At 40.7% G+C, this 23,196-nt stretch overlaps 1 protein-coding gene across 2 annotated transcripts in view; it reads right to left on the bottom strand.

Moving 5' to 3' along the window:
• LOC135546498 (CD166 antigen homolog A-like) overlaps window positions 1–18,716 on the bottom strand; it is a 60,700-nt gene extending 41,984 nt beyond the window's left edge. For both annotated transcript variants that reach the window (XM_064974976.1, XM_064974977.1), the window contains exon 1: window positions 18,468–18,716. In XM_064974976.1, the coding sequence (XP_064831048.1) occupies window positions 18,468–18,519 (52 nt within the window). In that variant the 5' untranslated portion in view covers window positions 18,520–18,716. The remainder of the gene's footprint in view (window positions 1–18,467) is intronic.
• Between the last annotated feature and the right edge of the window lie 4,480 nt (window positions 18,717–23,196).

Raw genomic sequence — 23,196 nt, 5'->3', positions numbered from 1 at the left:
CCGCATCCATTGTCATCTAATGACTGAAATTCCATCTCCTGTCATCTCTGTCCAAGACAGATCCTGAGGAGACCTCAGTCAGTACATGTGCAGACTTGCCACTAGACAGGATCAGGTCCTCCATTTTCCCTCTCTTTGTGGTAGCAGGGAATACTCAGGAAACAAAGGAGAAGAAAGACATAAAAACATGAAGGACTAGAAACTAGACGTCTTTCAACTGCTCAATGCCAATAAATAAGGTTGGTGCATGATACACAGTTACCTATGTTTTGTTTGATCGGTGCATAATGATACTATTCTAATACTATCCAGGATGTGGCCCTGAAAAGACACCAAACAGGTTAAAGGGCAATTCCGCCACTTTTCAACCACATTCATTATGTCCAGCACCAAACCAGTGTCTACATACACTACATGGTATGTAGTGTATGTAGTATGTGGACACCTGCTCATCGAACATCTCATTCCAAAATCACAGACATTAATATGGAGGTGGTACCCTCTTCACTGCTATAACAGCCTCCACTCTTCTGGGAAAGCTTTCCACTAGATGTTGGAACATTGCTGCAGGGACCTGCTTACATTCAGCCACAAAGGTCACTGAGGTCGGGCACTGATGTTGGGCGATTAGGCCTGGCTCACAGTCGGCGTTCCAATTCATCCCAAAGGTGTTTGATGAGATTGAGGTCAGAGCTCTGTGCAGGCCAGTCAAGTTCTTCCACACCGATCTCGAAAATCCATTTCGGTATGGACCTCGGTGTGTGCACGGAGGCATTGTCATGCTAAAACAGCGAACTGTTGCCACAAAGTTTGAAGCACAGAATCATTGTAGAAAGTCATTGTATGCTGTAGCGTTAAGATTTCCCTTCACTGGAACTAAGGGCCCTTGCCTGACCCATGAAAAACAGTCCCATATCATTATTTCTCCACCACCAAACTGTACAGTTGGCACTATGCATTCTTCGTGCAGGTAGCGCTCTTCTGGCATCCGCCAAACCCAGACTCATCCGTCGGACTGGTAGATGGAGAAGCATGATTCATCACCTCAGAGAACGCATTTCCACCTCCCCAGAGTCCAATAGCGGCAAGCTTTACACCACTCTAGCTGACATTTGGCATTGCGCATGGTGATCTTAGGCTACGTGCTTCAGAACTTGGTGGTCCCGTTCTGTGTGCTTGTGTTGCCTACCACTTTGTGGTTGAGCCGTTGTTGCCCCTAGATGTTACCACTTCACAATAACATCACTTACAGTTGACCGAGACAGCTCTAGCATGGCAGAAATGTGACAGTGCCTGTGAAGGTGCCACATTAAAAGTCACTGAGCTCTTCAGTACGGGCCATTCTACTGACAATGTTGTCTTTTGAGATTGCATGGCTGTGTGCTCGATTTTTTTCAACTGTCAGCAACAGGTGTGGCCGAAATAGCCAATTCCACTAATTTGAAGTGGTGTCCACAGAGTGTTTGTGAAAACAGCACGCTTCTATGAACTGTGGTTAAAACAATAACAAGAAAGGGCCTAAAAAACGTTTGTCTGTGACATCAAAAGGTAGGATTAAAAGTAAAAAATAAAACGGTAATTTTCAAAACCTGCAACGAGTTTCTAGCCAGAGGGAGGGTGTTTTCTTGCTCTCCACATCACTGCGAATCTCACAATGTTTGAAAATGACTGTTTTTAAAATGTTTTAACTTTTTATGATGTCACCGGGTAAAACTTTTTAACTTCATATTATTTTCCATAAAGCGTGGAAATGCGCCGTTTTCACATATGTAGACAGGGACACTGGTATTGTACTGGAGATAATGAAAATTAAGTTGAAAAGTTATGGAATTTCCCTTTTAACACATTTATTTTATCACCCTACAACACAGGCACCAGCAACACCTGCTGAAAAGTTTATTCTAGATTCTCCATCACCAGAGTTTATTTTGAAGAGTAAACACAATGAGGCAGACAATATGAAGCCTCTCTCTGTCTCTTGTCTCCTCTGAGCCCTAAGCCATCGCTAGGTGATGCAAACAAATTACCCAGCAGTCTTTGCATTGTTTGTGAACAGGTGCCTCATTTTCCTCCACCTGCCCTCCCATGAGAGAAGCCTTCCACATCCCAGTGTCACAGAGAAGAAAACAGGCCTTGATATTCACACAGGTTCCAGCTCAATAGCATTCAAGCTCAGGAGTCACTGAACATAAAAAATGTATGTTACTGATTTTTATTGCCAACAGTAAATGCCTAAAATAGCTCAGTTGATTTTACAGTGATGAAACGAGGAAAGCATTGGCAGATCATTTCAGTAAATGATTAATACTTAAATTTTCCATTTTCAACCTGCAATCTATCCTATGCTCATTTAAAGAAGGCTTTTGAATCTTGCTGACAGCGCAATCGAGAGAGAAAATCTTGTATCTCTAACTTCCAATTAACTGAAATTGTTTAATTAAAAATGTTCACATGCTTGAGCAGAGCACTCACTTAGAAAGAGGAATATCTGGGGATGCTGTTTACCTTGGAGCTTAGAGTAATTAGGAATAAATGCTTACCATAAAGCTGAATAAAAAACATTTACATTATTTTTATAGTTTAGTTTGATAATTATTTTTTATTTGGGAAAGTTCACTCCCAAATGAAATTTGGCAGCTACCTATATTAGTATAGCTGGATTTATGTACGAATACAGACAGAGTTCAATTTTGGGACACTACAAAGCTATATATCTATGCTGTGCTATGACATTATGTCTAAGGACTGATGTGCCATACTGCAGTACAAAAGAGAGGACATTAGGTTGAATGAGGGTGTGTATGTATGTATGTATGTATGTATGTATGTATGTATGTATGTATGTATGTATGTATGTATGTATGTATGTACAGAGGAGGACAGAGGGGCCTCTTAAAGAAGAAGTTACAGGTCTGTGAGAGCCAGAAATCTTGCTTGTTTGTAGGTGACCAAATACTTATTTTCCACCATAATTTGCAAATAAATTCATTAAAAATCCCATTGTGATTTTCTGGATTTGTTTTCCTCATTTTGTCTGTCATAGTTGAAGTGTACTACCTATGATGAAAATTACAGGCCCCTCTCATCTTTTTAAGTGGGAGAACTTGCACAATTGGTGGCTGACTAAATACTTTTTTTGCCCCACTGTATGTATGTATGTATGTATGTATGTATGTATGTATGTATGTATGTATGTATGTATGTATGTATGTATGTATGTATGTATGTATGTATGTATGCATGCATGTATGCATGTATGTACGTGGACGAGACAGACAGGAAGAGACAAAGCACATTATAAGAAAAAAGAAAAGCCACCAAATTAGAAAGACCAGCATGGTTGGCCTGAAATTGATTTTGTGGGAATCATTAACCTTTCAAATGCCCTCTTCTATGCACTCAAACCCGACGCAGGCTCCAGTAAAGCCTCTTAAAAAAACTAATAAATTATCTCTGTGGATGAGCAGGGAGGGTACAGGAACTGCTTTCAGAAACAGAAGCCTTCTGTTGGGTTACGGGATAAGTGCACTCTGAAATCACATCCATTATGTTGTGAATGATGTATTTGAAGGGGGCGGCCGGGGAGGGGACCCCAGGGGAGGGGTGGTTAAGGGACGTCTCTCCAGACAAGGGAGGGCCAGATCATGGGAGGTGTAGGGGATGGGTCCCAAAGACCCTCCCCATTATTGATTAAGGTGACCTTAAGATTCATATGTTTTGCTGCAGACCTTATAATAAGATACTGTTGCTATGTGTCTAAAAACTCTGACACTATACGTTGCACAAGCTATCTATATTAGTCTTTGTGGTTGAGCCCTGGCTGTTGTGAGAGTGTGCTTGCAGGCTAGGCCTGAGTCAGACCGAAACTAGATAAAGAGATGTAACCACTGTCTGGTTTTGATATGTTGATCTTGTGAGACAGTGAACAATTCTAATAAATTCAGAGAAACTACTGTACTAGGTTGCCTTATAAGGTAACCTCAGCTTATTGATACACACATACATTGATGTAGGTGATCATACCACTAGGGAGTGATCACATGTATAAAATCAGCTGTGCCCTTAGGTGGGGTGCAGAACTTACTCAGAGACATGTGTGCTATGTTCCTGTTGTCAACTTCTGTCTGCAATTGTCTGAATGCTAATTTCACCAATGAGCCAATGATTGACAAGGAACAGGGAACAAACCCCAACAGAGGCTCACAGTACTGACCCCAAAGATCCACCAACATCTCCCATTAACGGCGTGCCATTAAAGCCACATCAGGACATTAACAAAGCACAGCCACACTGCTTCCCCTGTGGTCCATTAACTCCTAATCTAATTCACTGCATCCAGATTTGTAGCAATGATGTCATTCTGCTGCTTCTGCAGAAACGGAGACTACCTCAGTCTAGTAGTCTATGGGTTACGTACTGTATATTACGGAAGCACTTAATGTAACTTTGAACTAGTCAGACTACAGAGTGAAAGAACAGTGTGGGAGGGCTAATGGAGCTTCTTGATTACCAAGTCAGAACCACATTTTGGAGTCTGACTTTGAATGAACTTGATGACAAATCAGACATTCTTACCTCAGTGTTATTTCTTTCCAGGTTATTCACTAAACATCTGCTCAACAGCTGTGTCGACATGTGACCTTTGAAGAACATGTTTCTTCTAATTGCTGCAGAAATTGAATTGATTCCGCCATGTCTATGGAAAAGACAAAGCGGGGGAATTGGGAGCATAAACGGTGCCAGGGCCTTTCTATTCTTTACAAAGACATTAGCCTCCTCACAGATAAATCATTACATAGCACACTGGTCCATTCTGACAGGCTTGGTATGACTGCGCTCTGACAAAAGTGTTATTGAGGCAACTTCAAAATGGTCTTGGCACTTGAAGACAACATTCTTAACATCAAAGTGTTCCTACTCTCAACACACCTCTTCAACAGGTATTGCACCAGACAGCACATGTTTTTTTTTTTTGCATATGGCCAGCCATAAAATTCTTATCCTATCCTTCCCTGCCTGAGGCAAAGCAAGCACACAAGCAGCAGAGCATGAGCACAATTTCTAGGCCCAGTCCTCTCTCAGACTGGGTTCGTTTGACATTCAATTTACCATTCAGTTCGATTTCATTAGTAGCCCTGGGGGTTTCTAACAATGTCCCTGTAACAAACCACTTCACAAGCAAGCCTGGACACCCAAAACCCTTGTGGCTAGCCTATTATATCAACAATGACAAGGAAAGGCACTTTGGAGTAGTCAGATTAAAACAGAGAGGAACCAAAGCTATAGGCTGCTCTTAACCCATTGCCCTTCGTGTAAGAATGCCTGTAGTTTAACCTGCATTCAAACATCTAGTATGTTTCAGTTACAGGCACGCGTCTCTGCCTAAAGCATCCCCTGCAGGGCTCATTACTACCCCCCCCCCCCTCTCTCCCTTTTCTATAGCCTCGATCATGCTAGCAGCCCCACTCCTGCCCTGGCTGTTTGGATGGGGGTGTGTGTGGAGGGAGTTAGGTGATACGACCCCAAGGCTGATCACTTATATTTATGTGTAAACAAAACACCATCCAGCTATTGATCTGAAAGTGCTTCATTAGATGGTGTAAGAAGCAGGAGTTGACATTTCCCCAATGCAAAATGAATGATTAATGGGTGTATACACTCAACAGAACCTACAGTTTCATTGTTTGTTTGTACTTTGCACTATCAATAATGTATGTCTTATTATGTTGTAAAAAAGCTAATACAAATATGTCCATTTGTTCAACTGACTGCCGGCAATGGCTTTCATCTTGTGTAATTGCCATAGCGGTGCTTGATGCTTCCTCATGATCCCAGTAAGTAGTGCACTGTGTTGTGGAACATCTAATGACAGGACTTTCAACCCTTCACTGTGAAACAGACCTGGCCTGTCTTCCATTCCAATAAGGTCCACAGCCTGGTTGGTATTAAGAGGGCATTAGCTGTGAATTCGGAGAGTTTGTGTTCTGCTTGACATTCTAAACACGGGGGGTTTGAGGTCACTCAGAAGGCAACACAGATAACATGAATGAACACATGGAATGCAGATAATACACACAGATGATTAAATATCTGCATGGGCATCCTGTCTGTGTATTTTAAAATGTTATGCCCACCAACCAACGTCACATGTTTTGGAGGACTGCTGTGACAGGTTGAAAATGTGTCCAAAGTCTAAGGCTATGTCAGAGACTCCAGCCACCCAAGTCATAGGCTGTTCTCTCTGCTACTGCACTGCAAGTAGTACCAGAGTGCCAAGTCTGGGACCAAAAAGCTCCTGAACAACTTCTACCCCAAAGCCATAAGACTGCTGAACAGTTCATCCAATGGCTACCTACACACACACATATTGACGCCCCACACACACACACACACACACACACACACACACACACACACACACACACACACACACACACACACACACACACACACACACACACACACACACACACACACACACACACACACACACACACACACACACACACACACACACACTCTTCACATACACTGCTGCCTGCTACATTGTTTATTATATATCCTGTTTATGATATATCCTTATTGCCTGGTCACTTTACCCCTACCTATATGTACATACTGACTTGCCTCAATGACCTCAACTACCTTGTACCCCTGCACATTGACTCAGTACTGGTACTCCTTGTATATAGTCTCTATATAGTTACGATTTCCTTTTTTATTTAGCAAATATTTCTCTTACTTTTTAACTCTGCATTGTTGGAAAAGGCCTCGTAAGTAAGCATTTCACTGTAAAGTCTACACCTGTTGTATTCAGTGCATGTGACCAATAATATTTGATTTGATTTATGAGGGGGATATCATGCTCCTAGTTACAGTTTTTATCAATTCCAAAAGGAAGATGTCGTTTCTCGAGTGTCTTCCTTGCAGAAATAATATTGTTTACTCTGCTTTAGTAAATGTATAACAAGGGAGGTCACACTTTATTTGTATAATGCAGATTTTGCATCTTTAGATGCTCTACAGATAGATGCTCTACAGATAATAGATAAAACAGTCATAATATCAACAAACTATCTGTTGATAAGCATCTGCTTGCTAATATTACGGTTAGGGTAAGGATTAGAATAAGGGTTAGGTTAAGGGTTAAGGTTAGGGTTCAGTTTAGAGTTAGAATAAGGGTCAAGGTTAGGGTTAGAGCTAGGGTTAGTAGATAGTTAGTACAAATGTTACCGATATTCTGTGGACAGTCGGTAGAGCATCTACAGATGCACTATCTAAATAAAGTGGACCGGGAAGTAACATTCAATGTGCAGAACAAAACAGAGAAAGCTTTTGTGTGTGACTTGGCACACTCTTTGGCACCCCCCATTATAGGGTTCTGGGCTAGGCTGCCAAAGGTTCTGCCTGTTGACCCTGAGGTCAATGTTGAGTCATGTATCTAGAATAGAGTGCAGTGATCTCCCCACTCCACTCCCTCAGAGAGATTAACACAGAGATTAAGGAGAAATGGAGAGAGGGAACGCTGTGCTGGTCCAAGAACAGACTGAGCACACAGTCCAGTGACTAACATGGATGCCTCCAGGACAGCATGAGTTGAAAACCCAATGCCCTGCTGAACTCAACTATTACTACAAGTATTACTACAACTATTATTACACTGTTATCACTGTCTCCACGCCTGGCCTCGCTGGCAAAGAGCGACACTTACAATTATACAACTTTTTTTTTTTAATTAAAAAGTATTTTTCAAACTGGTTGAGCAGGATGCAGCCTGTAAAGCTCGGGAGGCAGTAGGTTTTAATACCTGTCGTTTTCTAACCACCACACTGCAGTGCTTGAGCGCTCTCCCAACATAATCATAATATGCAGATGTATTTTTCAATTTAAGTAGGCTTTCAGTCAATTAACGTGTGCAATGCAAAGCTGTTCCCCAACAGACAACTGTACAGAAAATATAATGAATTTACTATCAACCTTCATAAGATATGATTAAATCCTCAAGAGGCTGTATTCCACTAAGTATGTAATAAGCATTTCTGTGCAGGGATTTTGGCGAGATTACAGTTGGTATAAAATGGTAAGTGTACTACATACAGTAAATATGCAAATGTGGCACATGAAAAATTATAATATAAGTATGCTTTTGATCCATTATTATAAAACGTGGCATTGTCACAAAAATCCATGGGAGAAATTGCATACATTCAAATGTCATTCAAGCACTTTGAGAAAATTGCATACTTCAGCCACTCTTCCCCTCACAATTACAAGACAAAATTGCTTATTTAAGTTCACTGCCTACTGCTGACAAATGTTCCCTTTTTTTTAAAGGCTTGAAAACACAGGGAGTATTATAAAACTAAAATTAATACATTTTATACACAGAGTGGGGTAGAGAACATGACTTGTTTAAAAAGGTTATGTTCTGGTAAGATTATTACGTTCTTCAGAAACAAAGGAGAGAAGTTGAACACTTGTATTTTTCTTTTCAAATCAATCAATTGTTAGAACTGTCACCTCACATCGAGTATTACCATTCACTTAGGTGTCCCTCGTTTATGAGCATTCATTATCAGGTGTAACATATTTTCATTAGTTTTACTACAAATGACTCAATGGCCCTTACATTTTCTCCTTCCATCGTCACACGAGAGCAGCCATATATCAACATAAGTGCTTTAAACCATTTAGCCTGGCGCCATGCGTCTTTCACTAGTATCCCCTCCTGTCTGTCTGTACAGAACATATTCCAACATTGGTGCTTTTGAACAGGAGGTTTGCCGATTCCCCTGATAATGAGCTGATTTGCCTTCACTATCACCAGCAGCAGAAAGACACGACAACTTCACAGGAGCCTGTCGATATGCAACATTTCAGCTGTATGACTCATATCATTCCAACAGAATGAATCCACGCAGCAAACATCTCCTGATTAAAGAGTCCGTTGGCTTGGAGAGCTCTTGGGCTGGATCCTCACACTTTGAATAGTCAAATGTAAAACCTGCCCTAGAACATTCCGTACGTACAGAACAACAGCCTCTCAACAGTCCACACGGACAAAGGAACAAGCAACAGCAACATTCTGTGTGGGGATCACAATATGAGACAACACTCTATGAAGCATGGACATCAATAACAAATGTATATGAGAACCCGGAAAAGTACTGTCTGGTGCCAAAGGGTGACAAAGCGATCCAATTACTGGCGAGGCCATCTGGAGACATTACTGTCTGGGTAAATGTGCATGTAATGGCAGACAGGGGTAGTGATGCTCTCCACTGTGATGCATTGCCTGTGTCAGATCTGTTTATAGGCAAACACACAATGGCAAGGTCTAGAGCATGGGACAGGTAATCCAGAGAATTCCTCAGAGAGAGAGGGGGAATGCCATACCCATTCATCCATACAACACATAAACTAATATGACTAGCCAATTGTTATGCATTTTCCATTGTGAGAATCTCTTATTGCATAACCCGGAGAATTTAAATGAAATCACTATCATTACATTAGGAAAAGAGAAATCCTCTCCTTGTTGTATCTACTGCAGGTGAGAATGTAAACACATTCGTAATGGGTTATGGCACCTCCATTACTCAAAATGAAACACCTGGAAGTTTATTTTACAACTGCTTCGCTCTCATATACTGGGGCTGGCACTTCGAATAATGCAGCATTTATTTGACACGGAACTATGCAGCTGAATTTGTTTGTGATTCCTTTAGAAAACACAATTCCTTCTCTCTAACATGAAAGGTGTTTCTAAAGCAAAAGACTCATCATTGTAGAACAGATTCTAGTGTTTCATTGCAAATTCCTGTGATCCGTCTTAAGCTGTCTCACTGCTTAACACAGCGTTTCCCGAACTCGGTCCTGGGGACCCCAAATAGTGCATATTTTGTTTTTTCCCTAACACTTGAAAGCTAATTCAAATTATCAAAGCTTTTCATATCAAATCAAATTTTATTTGTCACATTCACCAAATACAACAGGTGCTTGCTAACAAACCCTTAACCAAGAATGCAGTTCAAGAAAAAGAGTTAAGAATATTTAATAAATAAACTAAATAAAAAAATGTAATAAAAAGTAACACAATAAAATAACAATAACGAGGCTATATACAGGGGGTACCGGTACCAAGTCAATGTGCGGGGGTACGGGTTAGTCAAGGTCATTTGTACATGTAGGTAGGGGTGAAGTGACAATGCATAGATAAGCTTGATGATTAGTTTGATAATTAGGTGATTATTTGAATCAGCTATGTAGAGCTATGGCAAAAACCAAAACGTACAACCCTTGGGGTCCCAACGACCGAGTTTGGGAAACCCTGGTTTAACAGGGTACTTTTCAGAATTCTCTGCAGGAACATGGGGCTACTTGACCTCTCAAGGTGAGTCCCATTAGATAATTAGGTTCTCCATCTAAATGGTGCACAAGAGGCTTTTCACCTACCCACTAATGTCTGACAATGGAAGGGTTAGAATACAGCTACTGCACAGTAGCAACTAGCTAATGAAACACCTCACAGTTTTACATGGCATTCATTATCAACGACATCCACACTGTGACACATTTACTAGAGCATCATTTTACTTCATTGAAAGTGAAGTGGTTCAACATCTAAGATAATAGAGCAGGTGTGAAGAATTCTGAGTACTTAGATTTAATTTAAAAAATACACTGTACTGTATATACCTTCTATATAAACAGTAAATTGCAGTGGTCGTTCACAATGCAGTTTTATGAGGATCACGCCCTTAAGGCCAGAATCAACCAGTGACTGACCAGCAAAGTCATGTTCGCTGGAATAATTATCGGACCAAGCTGCAGCGCGATATGTTTTCCACATATTATTTATTAGAAACACACAAAACAACAAAGAAAGAATGAAACAAACAACGAACCGTAACTAAGAGGTGTAACATACACTAACTCAAAACAATATCCCATAAAACACAGCTGGAAAAAATGCTACTTAAATATGATCCCCAATTAGAGACAATGATAGCCAGCTGCCTCTAATTGGGAATCATACCAAACACCAACATAGAAAAACTAAACTAGAACCACACATAGAAAATAATAACTAGAAAACCCCCCAGTCACACCCTGACCTACTCTACCATAGAAAATAAGGGCTCACTATGGTCAGGAAGTGACAAGTAAATATGTCTAGTTCTCAACCTCACCAGACACCTTTTAACATACTTTTATCATATTGTAAAAAGAATCATTCAGATTTATGTTTAGAATATATAAAAGATGTACTAAAATGTATTGTTACAAATTATCACAAAAGCCTTGGTTCTGGATTTTTCATGTACGCATCAGGTGAAGTAACTCCATACACCCAAGGCTAATACAAGACTTTGAATTCCAGGCAGCGAGAGCTCCACAGCCAGATAAGTATCAGCATAAATACCACTCTCTTACAAAGTCCTTTACCACCTGGGATTTAGAGCCAGGAATCCAACGCATGAGAGGAAGCATGCATTTGAAACTGCCTGAGCAACATGTTTAGGACCTTGAAGAATACTTCAAAGCAACTAAGGAAGAGTACACCCTGCACTCTTGACATGTGAGTGGGCTGAAGAAAAAGGGTTGAATATGATATTCTGTATTTTTACGAGTTTATATACCCTGGCATGCAAAAATGACAGGCGTTTTAATCTCCAGAAAGCAGAGATATGCAGTGACTGAGTGTCTGTCCCTTGTTGAAAGTGAGGCGCTCTCTGGGTTTGAATGAGAACTCCTGCAAGTTCATCTGAAGCAGCATGTAATCATAGATAGCTCCAGGCTCCGTAGTGTGCCGCCTTCTCAGAAGGATAGATGAGGGACATCAACAGTGCACAAAGAACTAGCTTTTATAAAGGCTAGAATGGGGGACTACTGAGGTCAAATGCAGACACAAAACACTTATGTTTGGATCCCTGGGGCAGGATACTTCATGGAGCTACACTAAATATGACATTGTGTTTTCATGGCTGAAAATTGCAAAATAAAGTTTGAATGAATAGAGACCAGTCACTATTGATGGACTGTTTCTGACCAAAAAGCGATTTAAAAGTGAATGGGAAAGTGAAAATTGCATGACATTTTATTGCCCAATGCTTCTTATTTCTGCTTCATCTTTTGGACAATGACATTGTCATCTCAATAGACCGATCTGGATTGCAGAGATTCAAAAATAGGTGTGATAAAATAGTACCACCGGCTTCAGCCCTGACTCCATGTAAATAGGTGGCAATATAATCACTTTATGGGTGTGTACATTTTGGCAGTTTCCCCACTGACCTTTAGTGGGTCTGGTTGCGTTCCTAGTGCTTGGGAGCTCTCTTATTGAGAGCTATTTCTGCTTTTTCTCTTTTCAGATTCCATCAGGCAATGTGAGGAAATGAAGACAAGATACATTGAGTTCTGAGAACTATGAGTTCTGAGAACAAAGAGCTTGGGAACACCTCCCCTTCCTCTTCATGCACACAGCTAATGGTATAGCTAATGAACTATTCTCATTAAATGACACCTAGTAAAAAGCTTTCCAGGGAATATTTCAACTAAGATTGTTGTGTCATTCATTATGGGCCATGTCATTAGCTTTCATATGGACCAGACATACTTTCCCCCAGTAGGCTTGGATTGCCTTGCGCATATGAGAGGTGGGAGAACAGGGGGAAGATACTCCATGCCCTCCCAGGGGGGGGGGGGGGGGGGTGGGCTGTGCCATCTTCATGACAAAGAGAGGAGACAGCAGGAGAAGTCAGCATCAATACTGTCGGGGGGAGTTCGCAGGAACCCAGAGAAAGCAGGGGGGATAATGTGAATAACAAAACAGAGAAACAACGTCACATTTTGTCCCAAAACAGGGGGCGAGCCGTTTCCAGTGATCTGTAGGCTTTCCCCAAAACCAAAGATACCCTCATACATGTCAATGGGTGCATTTCAGCATAAGGGACTAGGGAAAGAGTGCTGTTGCACAGTTGTCTCACTCCTGTTATTAAAGGCTTTCTCTAAAATGTAGTTACTCCCTCTATATAACAAATAAATATATTTTTTGTGTGTGAATAGCAGGAGTGCTATGATGAAGAAAGATTGCTGAGAGATAATGGGGAGTAGAATACATATGCAGACTCGAAGGCTGGCATCTCCATTCAATGAAATACCAAGGTGTTCTGTGCCATTCTCCAACATTTTTACATTATAGCTTTCACGCAGGAATGTGTGACTGGAAATGTAATCTATATGTAAAACATGTCATATATCTTAAGCTGTCTAATAAAACCCAACCCAGGCCTTTATAACCTGTCTAACCAGTGACAATACAAGCAGAGTTGTGAGTTTTCTGGATAAGGGGAGGATGAAGGAGAAATCTCAATCATGACTGTTGAAACCGAACGTATCTCCCGCTCCTTTCTAAAACTGGGATGAGCTAATCATACTAGCTAGTGTAATTGAGACTCCCTTGGCTGTTTTACTGATACCCTCATGTGTAAAACTGTCACAGGCAGACAAAATGTTTTTTTTTCACCAGTGAGTCATTGTTTGAGACTGATTACAATGGCCACACAAGCCCTTTCATTTTCCTTAAGCAAAGCTGTACATCTTATAGCTGTGTGTGTCCAGTCACTGTGAATACTATTTTTTACATTGCGGAAGTTCACTGTTTTCTGTGTTGGCTTAAATGTTCTCATTGCTGCCTGACTATAGCTCTGTAGTGCTGAAACATTTTCTCACTACAGATAATGTCGGAGAATCCTGAGCTCTTAACAGAAAGTGGCGATACTTTTCTCTAAACTAAGTGAATAGTGAGAATTGAACATTTCAGGGGAGAAATCAGAGATTGAACCAGAGTGAATGAATCTAGTATGCTAGATGTCTGCATATCACAGCCCATTCTCACTCATGTACACTCCTAGAAAAAAAGGTGCTATCTACAACCTAAAAGGGTTCTTCGGCTGTCCCCATAAGAGATCTCTTTGAAGAAACCTTTTTGGTTCGAGGAAGAATCATTTTAGGTTCAATATAGAACCCTCTCCACAGAACCAAAAAGGGTTCTCCTATGAGGACAGCCGAAGAACCCTTTTGGAACCCCTTTTCCTAAAGTGTAGGGATGAGTTTTCATTCATAGAGCTATATGCTCTCCATCTCACCTGTGATATTAGCTGTATCGGGAAAGCTCCACTTCAAATAGCTAGGTAAATATTGGCCAGTTCACCAGCAGTTATCGTAATGATATGTAGACATAAAGACACTGAATTTTGGTCCTACTAACGACTGAGAACACACAAAGAGCAGGGCCATTGCAACCACTACAGGTCCCTCAGTAGGATCCTGGACCCTCCACCTAGTCAACTGTCTCTGTACACATTGTCCTCCCAATTAAATAAAAACACCTGCGGGCCAAATTCGGGCCATGGGCGGCCAGTTGGGGAACCCTGACCTATTGGCTAGCTCACCCTCATCCACAGCATTTGGGTAAAAGGATAGGGTCCATCTTTCACTCACCCCTTTTCTCCAGAGGCCTCAAAGTGGATTAAAACTAAACTAGTCTCGGTCACCCTAATCTGGATTCAATTATAAAGAGGCAGAGCCACAATAGTGCAGTAGGTTTACTAGAATTAATATGTCCTCCCACTCCCAGATTGCCCAAAATATGATGCCCCTTATCGAAATATGCATGTTATTTTCTTTTTTCACCAGTTGTTTTCTAGCACTTCAATGATATAGTGGAAAGACTGAGAAAAGCAAGAGATACCCTCAAAGAATGAGACCATTTAACGTTGCTCATTGCAATTTCCTATGACATACATAAACTGTCAGTTCAAACACAACACTGACTGTCCCACAGTGGCTTTGAAGGAAATGAAGAGCTGTCAGTGCGAGTTGAACATTTGCAAAGCTGGATAAAAGTGGTATGTTTATTGGGTATGATGTGTGATTTAGGCCATTTTCAGTAATTCAAATCTAAATGAGGGGTAGGAAATGAATTCAGAAAAGGAGAGAAAGACACTCATAGGAATATATATATATAGTCCTGTATACCAAACTGTTGATACTGTCATGCAATGCACAAATAACTAATTAAAAACATCCATATTTGCAGTATTATGATGTAGGATGGTGACATTTTCTGTAAAGATACTACAGGAAGACCTGTAAATGCAAGTGTAGAGCACACAAAATGATGATGTCATCCTGAGTGACACCCGCTCTCCTTAGAGCTAAGTGTGGCATTTTCAGCATGGCAGTGGTACTTTATTTATATTCTAACATGTCACCTCCCTGTAACACTGTCATGGAACTTGTCATCAGCGTTTACATTTTTATTATTTAACCTTTATTTAACTGTAGGACATCAAGTTAATAATAATGATATTACAATTGCATTATCTGATATCACTGTCTTGCCCCACCCACATACACTCTCCTTTGAAAATAGGATCTGGATCATAAACATCTACGATTAAAGATGAAGAGTTTCATGTTATTGTGCTTTCAGTCCATGAAACTACATTTTGCATGAAGGGCTATATTGTATAAGGAGTCAATGGGAGATAGAACAAGCACAAACATCTAGACAAACCCGCCTCTAAACAAGACGTGACGTGCAGTCACACAAATTAACATGCGCAAAATCCCAAGTGCAAACTGAGAATGCAAATCGCTCCAGTCTTTCTCTACACCAATCAACTGAACATGTATCTATCATGTCAGGACAAAAACTGGTTACGGAGAGTGAGAGAGTGGATGAATATATTTCAATGAGGTTTCACTCAGACAATGAAACCTTGTGGTCCCCACGCGAACAGGGGTCAGATTAGTCCATTAGCAAATGAAGGGCCCTACTTGCTTGACGAGTAATACCAGGTGTGACTGAGTGTTGTCTATTCCAGGGGGGGTAGGGTGAGGATGGGGGAGGGGAGGGGTGGCGGGAAAGCAGGAACAAAAAAACAAATGCACCTATGCAGACTATTTGTTCTAAAAGTCTTTCAGGGCCCTGTTTTTCCAGACTATCTGGTCTAGGCTGAGGGTCACAGCTCTCAGTGTTTGAGCCGGAGGTACTGCATTTAACAACCTCCGCTTCCCTCTAAAACAATGGAATCCGAATCACCTTTATTCACCAAGTACGTTTACACATACTCAGAATGTGACTTGGTGATATGGTGTTGCTAGTCATAGACAACCTTTAGAGCCAGAATACCGACAGTGGATTTGAAACAAAGTTGACATATGGTACATTATATACAACTAGATAGATTGAGGATAAACATATAAGAGAATGTGCAGTCAGTAAACAAATATAGTATAGTGCAGTTATTTTGTGTACAGTTCAGAGATGGCTTGATCCCGTGTGCAGCATAGAGTGCATAGAGTGCATAGTCCTTTAGTCTCTATGGGCCCAATGGCCGGTTGGTGAGGGCCACAGCCAGGGGAAAGAAACTGTTCAGGTTGCGGGAGGTTTTGGTCATGATTGGCCTGAACAGCTTGCCAGAGGAGAATTTTTGGAATAAAAGATCAACAGTGTATCTAATTACTGACTGATGGTGTCTATTCTGAAAATTACCTTCACAAACTGAGCACTTAGTTTAAAACCTCCAATTCAACATTTACAAGGTGGCATGAGTGATAGATGAAATATGTGGTGTTTAGACTAAGGAATTTTGTGATTTGATGAACATGAATAACTAGATGGTTGCCTAGTGCTTCTTAAAATGACACTGCATATGAAGTTGTAATGACTAACCAGCACATTGAAAAGTCATCATCAATCCTCCATAGAACAAACAAAAAGACACATGGTTTCACCATTTATGGAGGACTGACGGCCAAACTGCCAGCATCATGTTAACTCATCAAATGTTGATTTGGGGGGGCTATAAACCTAAATTACAGCCCCACCCTAAAGGCCTTCAAATTCCACTATTTTAAAACCAGTGGCAATTGGCAACAGAACGACAACACACAGTCCAACGAGAAAAACTGTTAACATGCGACATGCTATTATTATAGGGGAGGCTCTTTTTTCCAACCAGTTCAAGTAAAAACGCCTGAGAGCGGGTGACAGTGACAAGTGAGGCACACTGTAATTTACAATGACAGGCATGTCAAGTGACAGTGTCAGACAGAGTAGGACCTAAGTCAGATCACCCAGCTCCCTTCCCAACCTGGTCACAGAGCATTTCATATTATTCTGTATGTAATTCCGAGACGCACCATTTAGTATGATATGTTATGTTTGGTATGGTTACATAAGACAGATGGTTGCTTAAGACAAAAACAAAGGGCAGTTGGTTGGTCGGGCATATAACGCAAACGTCTAGCAACCCAAAGGTTGTGCGTTCGAATCTCATCAAGGACAACTTACATTTATTTTGCTAATTAGCAACTTTTCAACTACTTACTACTTTTAAGCTACTAATTAACCCTTCCCCTAACCTTAACCCTTTTAGCTAATTATTTCCCTAAACCTAACCCCTCGGCGCATGTGACAAATAAAATTTGATTTGATTTAACCTAACTCCTAATCTTAAACCTAACCCCTAGCCTAGCTAGCGCCACCTAGCTGGAATTCGTAACAAATCATGCATTTTGCAAATTCGTAACATATTGAAAGTTTGAAAATTCGTAACATATTATACTAATTGTATTTCGTAACATATCATATGAAATGGGTGATGGACATCCATAAATTAATACATACCATACGAAACATAACATATCATACCAAATGGCACGTCTCTGATTTACGTAAAAAAAATAATACGAAATGCTCTGAGAACAGGTTTTTCCCTCTCCCAAAGGACTATTCAGAGCTCCACTGCAGATTGGTTAAATGTTGCGTCTGAATGCTTAAACACATGGTGCGTACTTGTTGGATTGGGAAAAAAAAGCTTTCTTTAACGACATTTACAGAATGTAAAAAAGCCCAACTTTAATCTGCAAGGCGTTCCTGCCTCGTGGGAAAACACTGCTAAGTGTGCGCGTTTGAGTAAGTAATGTATATGTTTCGGAATTAACGATTACCACACAAATTATTGTGAAAAGTCGATTTACTGTTGTAATTATTGAAATAAAATGAGAGGACAGCGCTCCCAAATTGAGAGCGCATGACTATCACCTGGCGAAACCTGCTCAACACTCCCAGGAAGTGTGGCCAGTGGTTGTACACACTTAATGCGCTATACAACTTGTAGTTACGCAGTAGTTATGCTATGAGCAATAATGGTAGAGCGGAAAAATAACGTTCTAACCGTGACTATAACTAGCTATAACTCTGTATTCACAAACCTAGGGTGCAAATCAAGATTGCTAATCGAATGACATGTATTTTCACTTCAGATGTATCGTCTACAAACTCATCATCACCATGCAATTCCCATGATGTGTTTATTAAAAATGTTGACAAAATTTATCCGTTTTCTTTTAAACAATGTAAGATATGATGCATGATAGGCTACATACAGTACCTTGGTAGACAAGCGCGACGAGGAGGGCACACAGACAGCCGGAAAAATGCATCCTGGCGAATGCCAGATATCCTTGCCCTGCTGTTCCTAAAGTTCGATAATATGTTTGTTATTATCGATCAGTTAACTTCTTTCCGTAAACTTAAGGGTTAAATACTCACTAACAGCGTGCAGTTACTGCTGTATAACATGTGCTCTCTCACTTGCCTTGGCAAACAAATGTGGGAGTGCATCGAGTGAGCGACGACGGGAAGCTCTGTAGGGTAGGATTTTACAGCAACTCCGCCCAGGATCTACCACAATCTTGAGGATCCCACTCCGCACTGCATTACACGCGCACACGCACACGCAAACACACACACACACACACAAACTAGCGGTTAGAGTGTTGGGCCAGTAACGAAAAAGTTGCTAGTTAGAATCTCTGAGCCAACAATTTGAAAAATCTGTTTATGTGCCCTTGAGCAAGGCACTTAACCCAAATTGCTTCAGGTCCGCTGTTGATAATGGCAGACCCTGTCCGTGACCCCACGCTCAGAGGTTCTCAGGGAGACTGGGATTTGCAAAAAACACATTTTGAAATTAATACACACTTGTAGGTGTGTGAAATAAGACGAATATATGCATACAGAGTGGCCAGATGTCATTTCAACGTCTAGTTTAGATTTACATTTGGTTGAGTTGTCAACTAATGTGAATTCAATGTGAAATCACCATGTCATTGGATTTAGGTTAAAAAACAAGAATTTCCCTTATCAATAAGTTTTCCACGTTGATTCAACATCATCACAATGAACGTTGATTCAACCAGTTTTTGCCCAGTGGGAAGGCTCAAGGTGGCTCTTCATAGTTTAAATTCATAACTGCAGCGCACTGTTATTTTACATTGCCTCTTTGCATTGCAAGAGATAGTTTGAATAAAATACCAGTGGAATTTGCAACCTCTGGATTGCTAGACTATCGTGGATTACACCCAAGTATAGTATGTTTCGTATGGCTCTGAGGCCAGGCTGGATGTGAAAAGGGTGGGGTGTGGGCTAGCACTAAAGTCTCCACTGCAGCCAGTTTCTATTGTGACTCCTCATAGCTAAGTTGCTGTTTTATGTGCCACCCAGGTTTCTAATGCTAATGACTGAAATAAAATGCATGATGAGGCTGGCAGGTAGTCTAGAAGTTAAGAGAGCTGGCCCAGTAACCGAAAGGTTGCTGGTTGAAATCCCAGAGCCCGCTATGTGAAAGATCTGCCAATGTCTGCTCTATGTCGCTCTGGATAAGAGTGTCTGCTAAATTACTAAAATTTCAAATGCATGATGTCTAGATTACATTGCTCCTCCCATACTGAATCCTGATTTCAGTTGCTGATGGCAGAGAGAGACAGTAGGTGTTCAAACTAGCCCTTTACTAACGTCCTGATTAGAGGCTCAGCATTGTGCAACGTCAGGTGTTAAACTTTAATCCTGTGTTGATTGAAATGAGGACAGCGGTATCTTAAAAGGTTGGAGAATATGTGTGCTGTCAGTACTTATGTTTGGGTAGGTAGTACTATACAGTCAATACTCCCACTAGACTCAGACTGTGCTGCTGCTGGCTTTACTTGTTTTCAAATCAAGTTGTATTTGTCACGTGCCGAATACAACAGGTGTAGACCTTACTGTGAAACGCTTACTTACAAGCCCTTAACCAACAATGCAGTTCAAGAAATAGAGTTAAGAAAATATTTGCTAAATAAACTAAAGAGAAAAAAAAGAAAAGAACAATTAATACAAATGACATAACAATAACGAGGCTATATACAGGAGGTACCGAGTCAATGTGCGGGGTTAGTCAAGATAATTTGTACAAGGCTGAGGTGTGCTGCTGCTGCAGTTAACTGAGATGGCCGTGGGTTTTAGATGGTTTCTGTGACTCAGAGTTTATTTCTGTGTCTGTTGAGCTTCATATCTTACCTTGAAGCCTCTGCCAGTGACTCCACCAAAGCACCAATTTCAGGAGGTGATCAGACGAGCAGAGCATCATTTCTAATGCTGCTAGACATTCAGAGGTGGGACTGAGAATCAGAAGTGAGTGAGATTATGGAGTTTGCGTTTGACAAAACCAGACACTGTGAACTTAGCTCTCACTGTGCTATTAACTGAGTGGTCAAGCTTGGGTAAAAAGCCGATTTGTGGGGGTGAAAATGTATCTAACCGGGGAAGGATTTCAAGTACAATGGTTTTGTAAGGATGTACTGCGTGCACTGGTTGTGAAAAACTAAATGCAATTTGATTAGGAGTGAACCACAAAGCAATATTCTGTGAGAGTGATATGCCTGACTGCACAGGAAGAAAAATATTTTTTTTTAAATTCCCACAAGGGTGAGAATGATTAGGTCAGAATGGTAACAAAGCCTTAGACTTGGTCATTCAATTACCAAACAAAAACAGGTTGGTATAATTGGCACTTGAGCTAGGATCTCAGGAGACCCATAAACTAGCTAGGGTAGACAAGGCTAAAGCAAATTATTCCAAGACTGAACATCTGAAAGAAGTGATGGCCAACATATATAGTTGAGATAGTTGAACAAGAACATGAAAAACTTTATCTCTAACTCCTCATACTATACAAGATTGCAAGAAAATGCAGAGTTTTTTTATTGTGTTATAGATTACAAATGACATATTATGCAAATCCTAGCGAATTTAGCTTTGTTAGTTCTAAAAGATGCACACAAAATAGTACAATACTAAAATCAATCAAAAATATTTATAAAGCCTTTTTTACACCATCAATTGTCACAAAGTGCTCATACAGATACTCCACCTAAAACCACAAAGAGCAAGCAATGCAGATGTAGAAGCACAGTGGCTCGGGAACAAACAAAAAAATGTTTAGGAGGGAAAGAATGACAATGAATACCCAGTAATTTAGTAGTACTATTTAGTATGCACTGGAAAGTATTTGCTATCCACAGAGCTAAATAATAAGGTTTCACAGAGAATAATGAATTACAGCATATCATGTCATATCTGAGCCACTGTACCGATGCTCACATTTTTATTTGATGAAAGAGAATGTTCTCGCCTTGAAATCTTTTGAGACATCTTGTGACATTGCCCTTGCTATCAGGGTGAATAAAAATAACCTTGCGTTTCTATGGATTCGTAGAATAAAACTAGTTATATCTAGGGGCAGTCAACATACCGACACAGTGAATCTTTCATGGGTTGAAATCATTACATTGCTGGTGAGTTTTTATTACTTATTTTGAGGGTTTTAAGTGACTAACATAATGACATATTGATTACCTAAGTGCATTTTATCATCTCATGCTCTGAATAGGCTATATAAAGCATTGAGCAGGACAGCAGTGTGACATTTTAATGAAACATGGTGCATTAATTACACCATCATAGCCTTGATACTAATCCTGCTTCTGTCTCTGTGTTCCGTTGTGGAGAAGCAGCATGTATGATATGACACAGTGCATGCTGTCCCCTGACTGGGCCTTGGGGACATGATATTGCAAGTCCCATGAAGCAGGAGGCCTAGGTCACATCTCCTCCAGGGGCCAGTGGTGGAGTGATTAGTCTCCCTGTGAATAGGCTCTGTGACAAGGCCGTGGAACAGAGCGGACGGAGAACACAGTGACCCTGACATTCTCTCTGTGCTGTGTCCATGGGAGATGAGGATCCACTTAATGGCCAACCCTGTGTCAGCCAGCCGCAGAGCCTCCAATCGATGATTGCTTCACTAGTTAATCTGATTGAGTGTGCGAGCGCCCAGTGGTCAATGGCAGGTTAGCTCTGCCTCTGCGAAGAGTCAGTGTCGGAATCAATGTTATTGTTCTTTGTAGAGTTCAACTTTTTTTGATCCCCTTCAAGTCCTCCATCATTATATTACATTAATCAATAAAAATGGGTTATTGATGCTATCTATTAAAGCAACAAGGCAGGTTGCATCTTTATTGTAGTTAGGCCCATCATATTGTTTCTCTTGGGCTAATTACCCACAGTCTCTATTACGCAGTCTGTGGCATTCACTGTGTAGTCTGCCATGCATGCTGCTGTGTTGTGCTGTGCTGTGCTGTGTTGTGCTGTTTGTTTGGTACCTGTTATATCCCTAAATGTTACTCGCTAATAGCTAGAGAGGTGAAGAATTTATTCATAAAGACATCGTCCTGTCTACTAGGATTCAGGCAGCTGTCAGGCATCACTAATGTTTATGCTCACCCAAACCTGCAATTATTTGTTGGTTTGTCAGCTAATGATGCCTCTGGAATCAACCGTACTTATGTTTTCTCTGCCTGCAGGCTTACAATCAGAAAGCAAACCCAGAAAATAAACAAATGATAACTTTTGAAAATTGTGTGTTTAATGAGGTGAGATTTATAGACATAGCCGTGGGAAAGTAGGGGTTCTGAGGGTGCTGCAGCACCCACTGAAAAATCAGAATAAAACATGTTTTTTTCTTTACAAAAGTAGTGCACTGGGCCATTACTGTGCTGTATTAGTGGACCATCATAGCCGTCTGTAGCACTGGCAAACAAATAAATCTGGTCCCCCCTCTAGAGAAAATATTGACAGCAAAACATCTTCCCGGCTATGTTAATAGATACCTAATTACTCTTTTCTCCCAATGTGCAACATGTGCACAATGGTCTGAAGCGTTTCATTAATCCAACTGTTTGTATAACATTACAAGCTAATGCAATGAATGATGACAATGATACAGGTTAATTATGGATTGTGTT

This window comes from Oncorhynchus masou, chromosome 9 (assembly GCF_036934945.1).
Source record: "Oncorhynchus masou masou isolate Uvic2021 chromosome 9, UVic_Omas_1.1, whole genome shotgun sequence".
NCBI lineage: Eukaryota > Metazoa > Chordata > Actinopteri > Salmoniformes > Salmonidae > Oncorhynchus > Oncorhynchus masou.
This window is presented reverse-complemented; position numbering and strand designations above follow the sequence as displayed.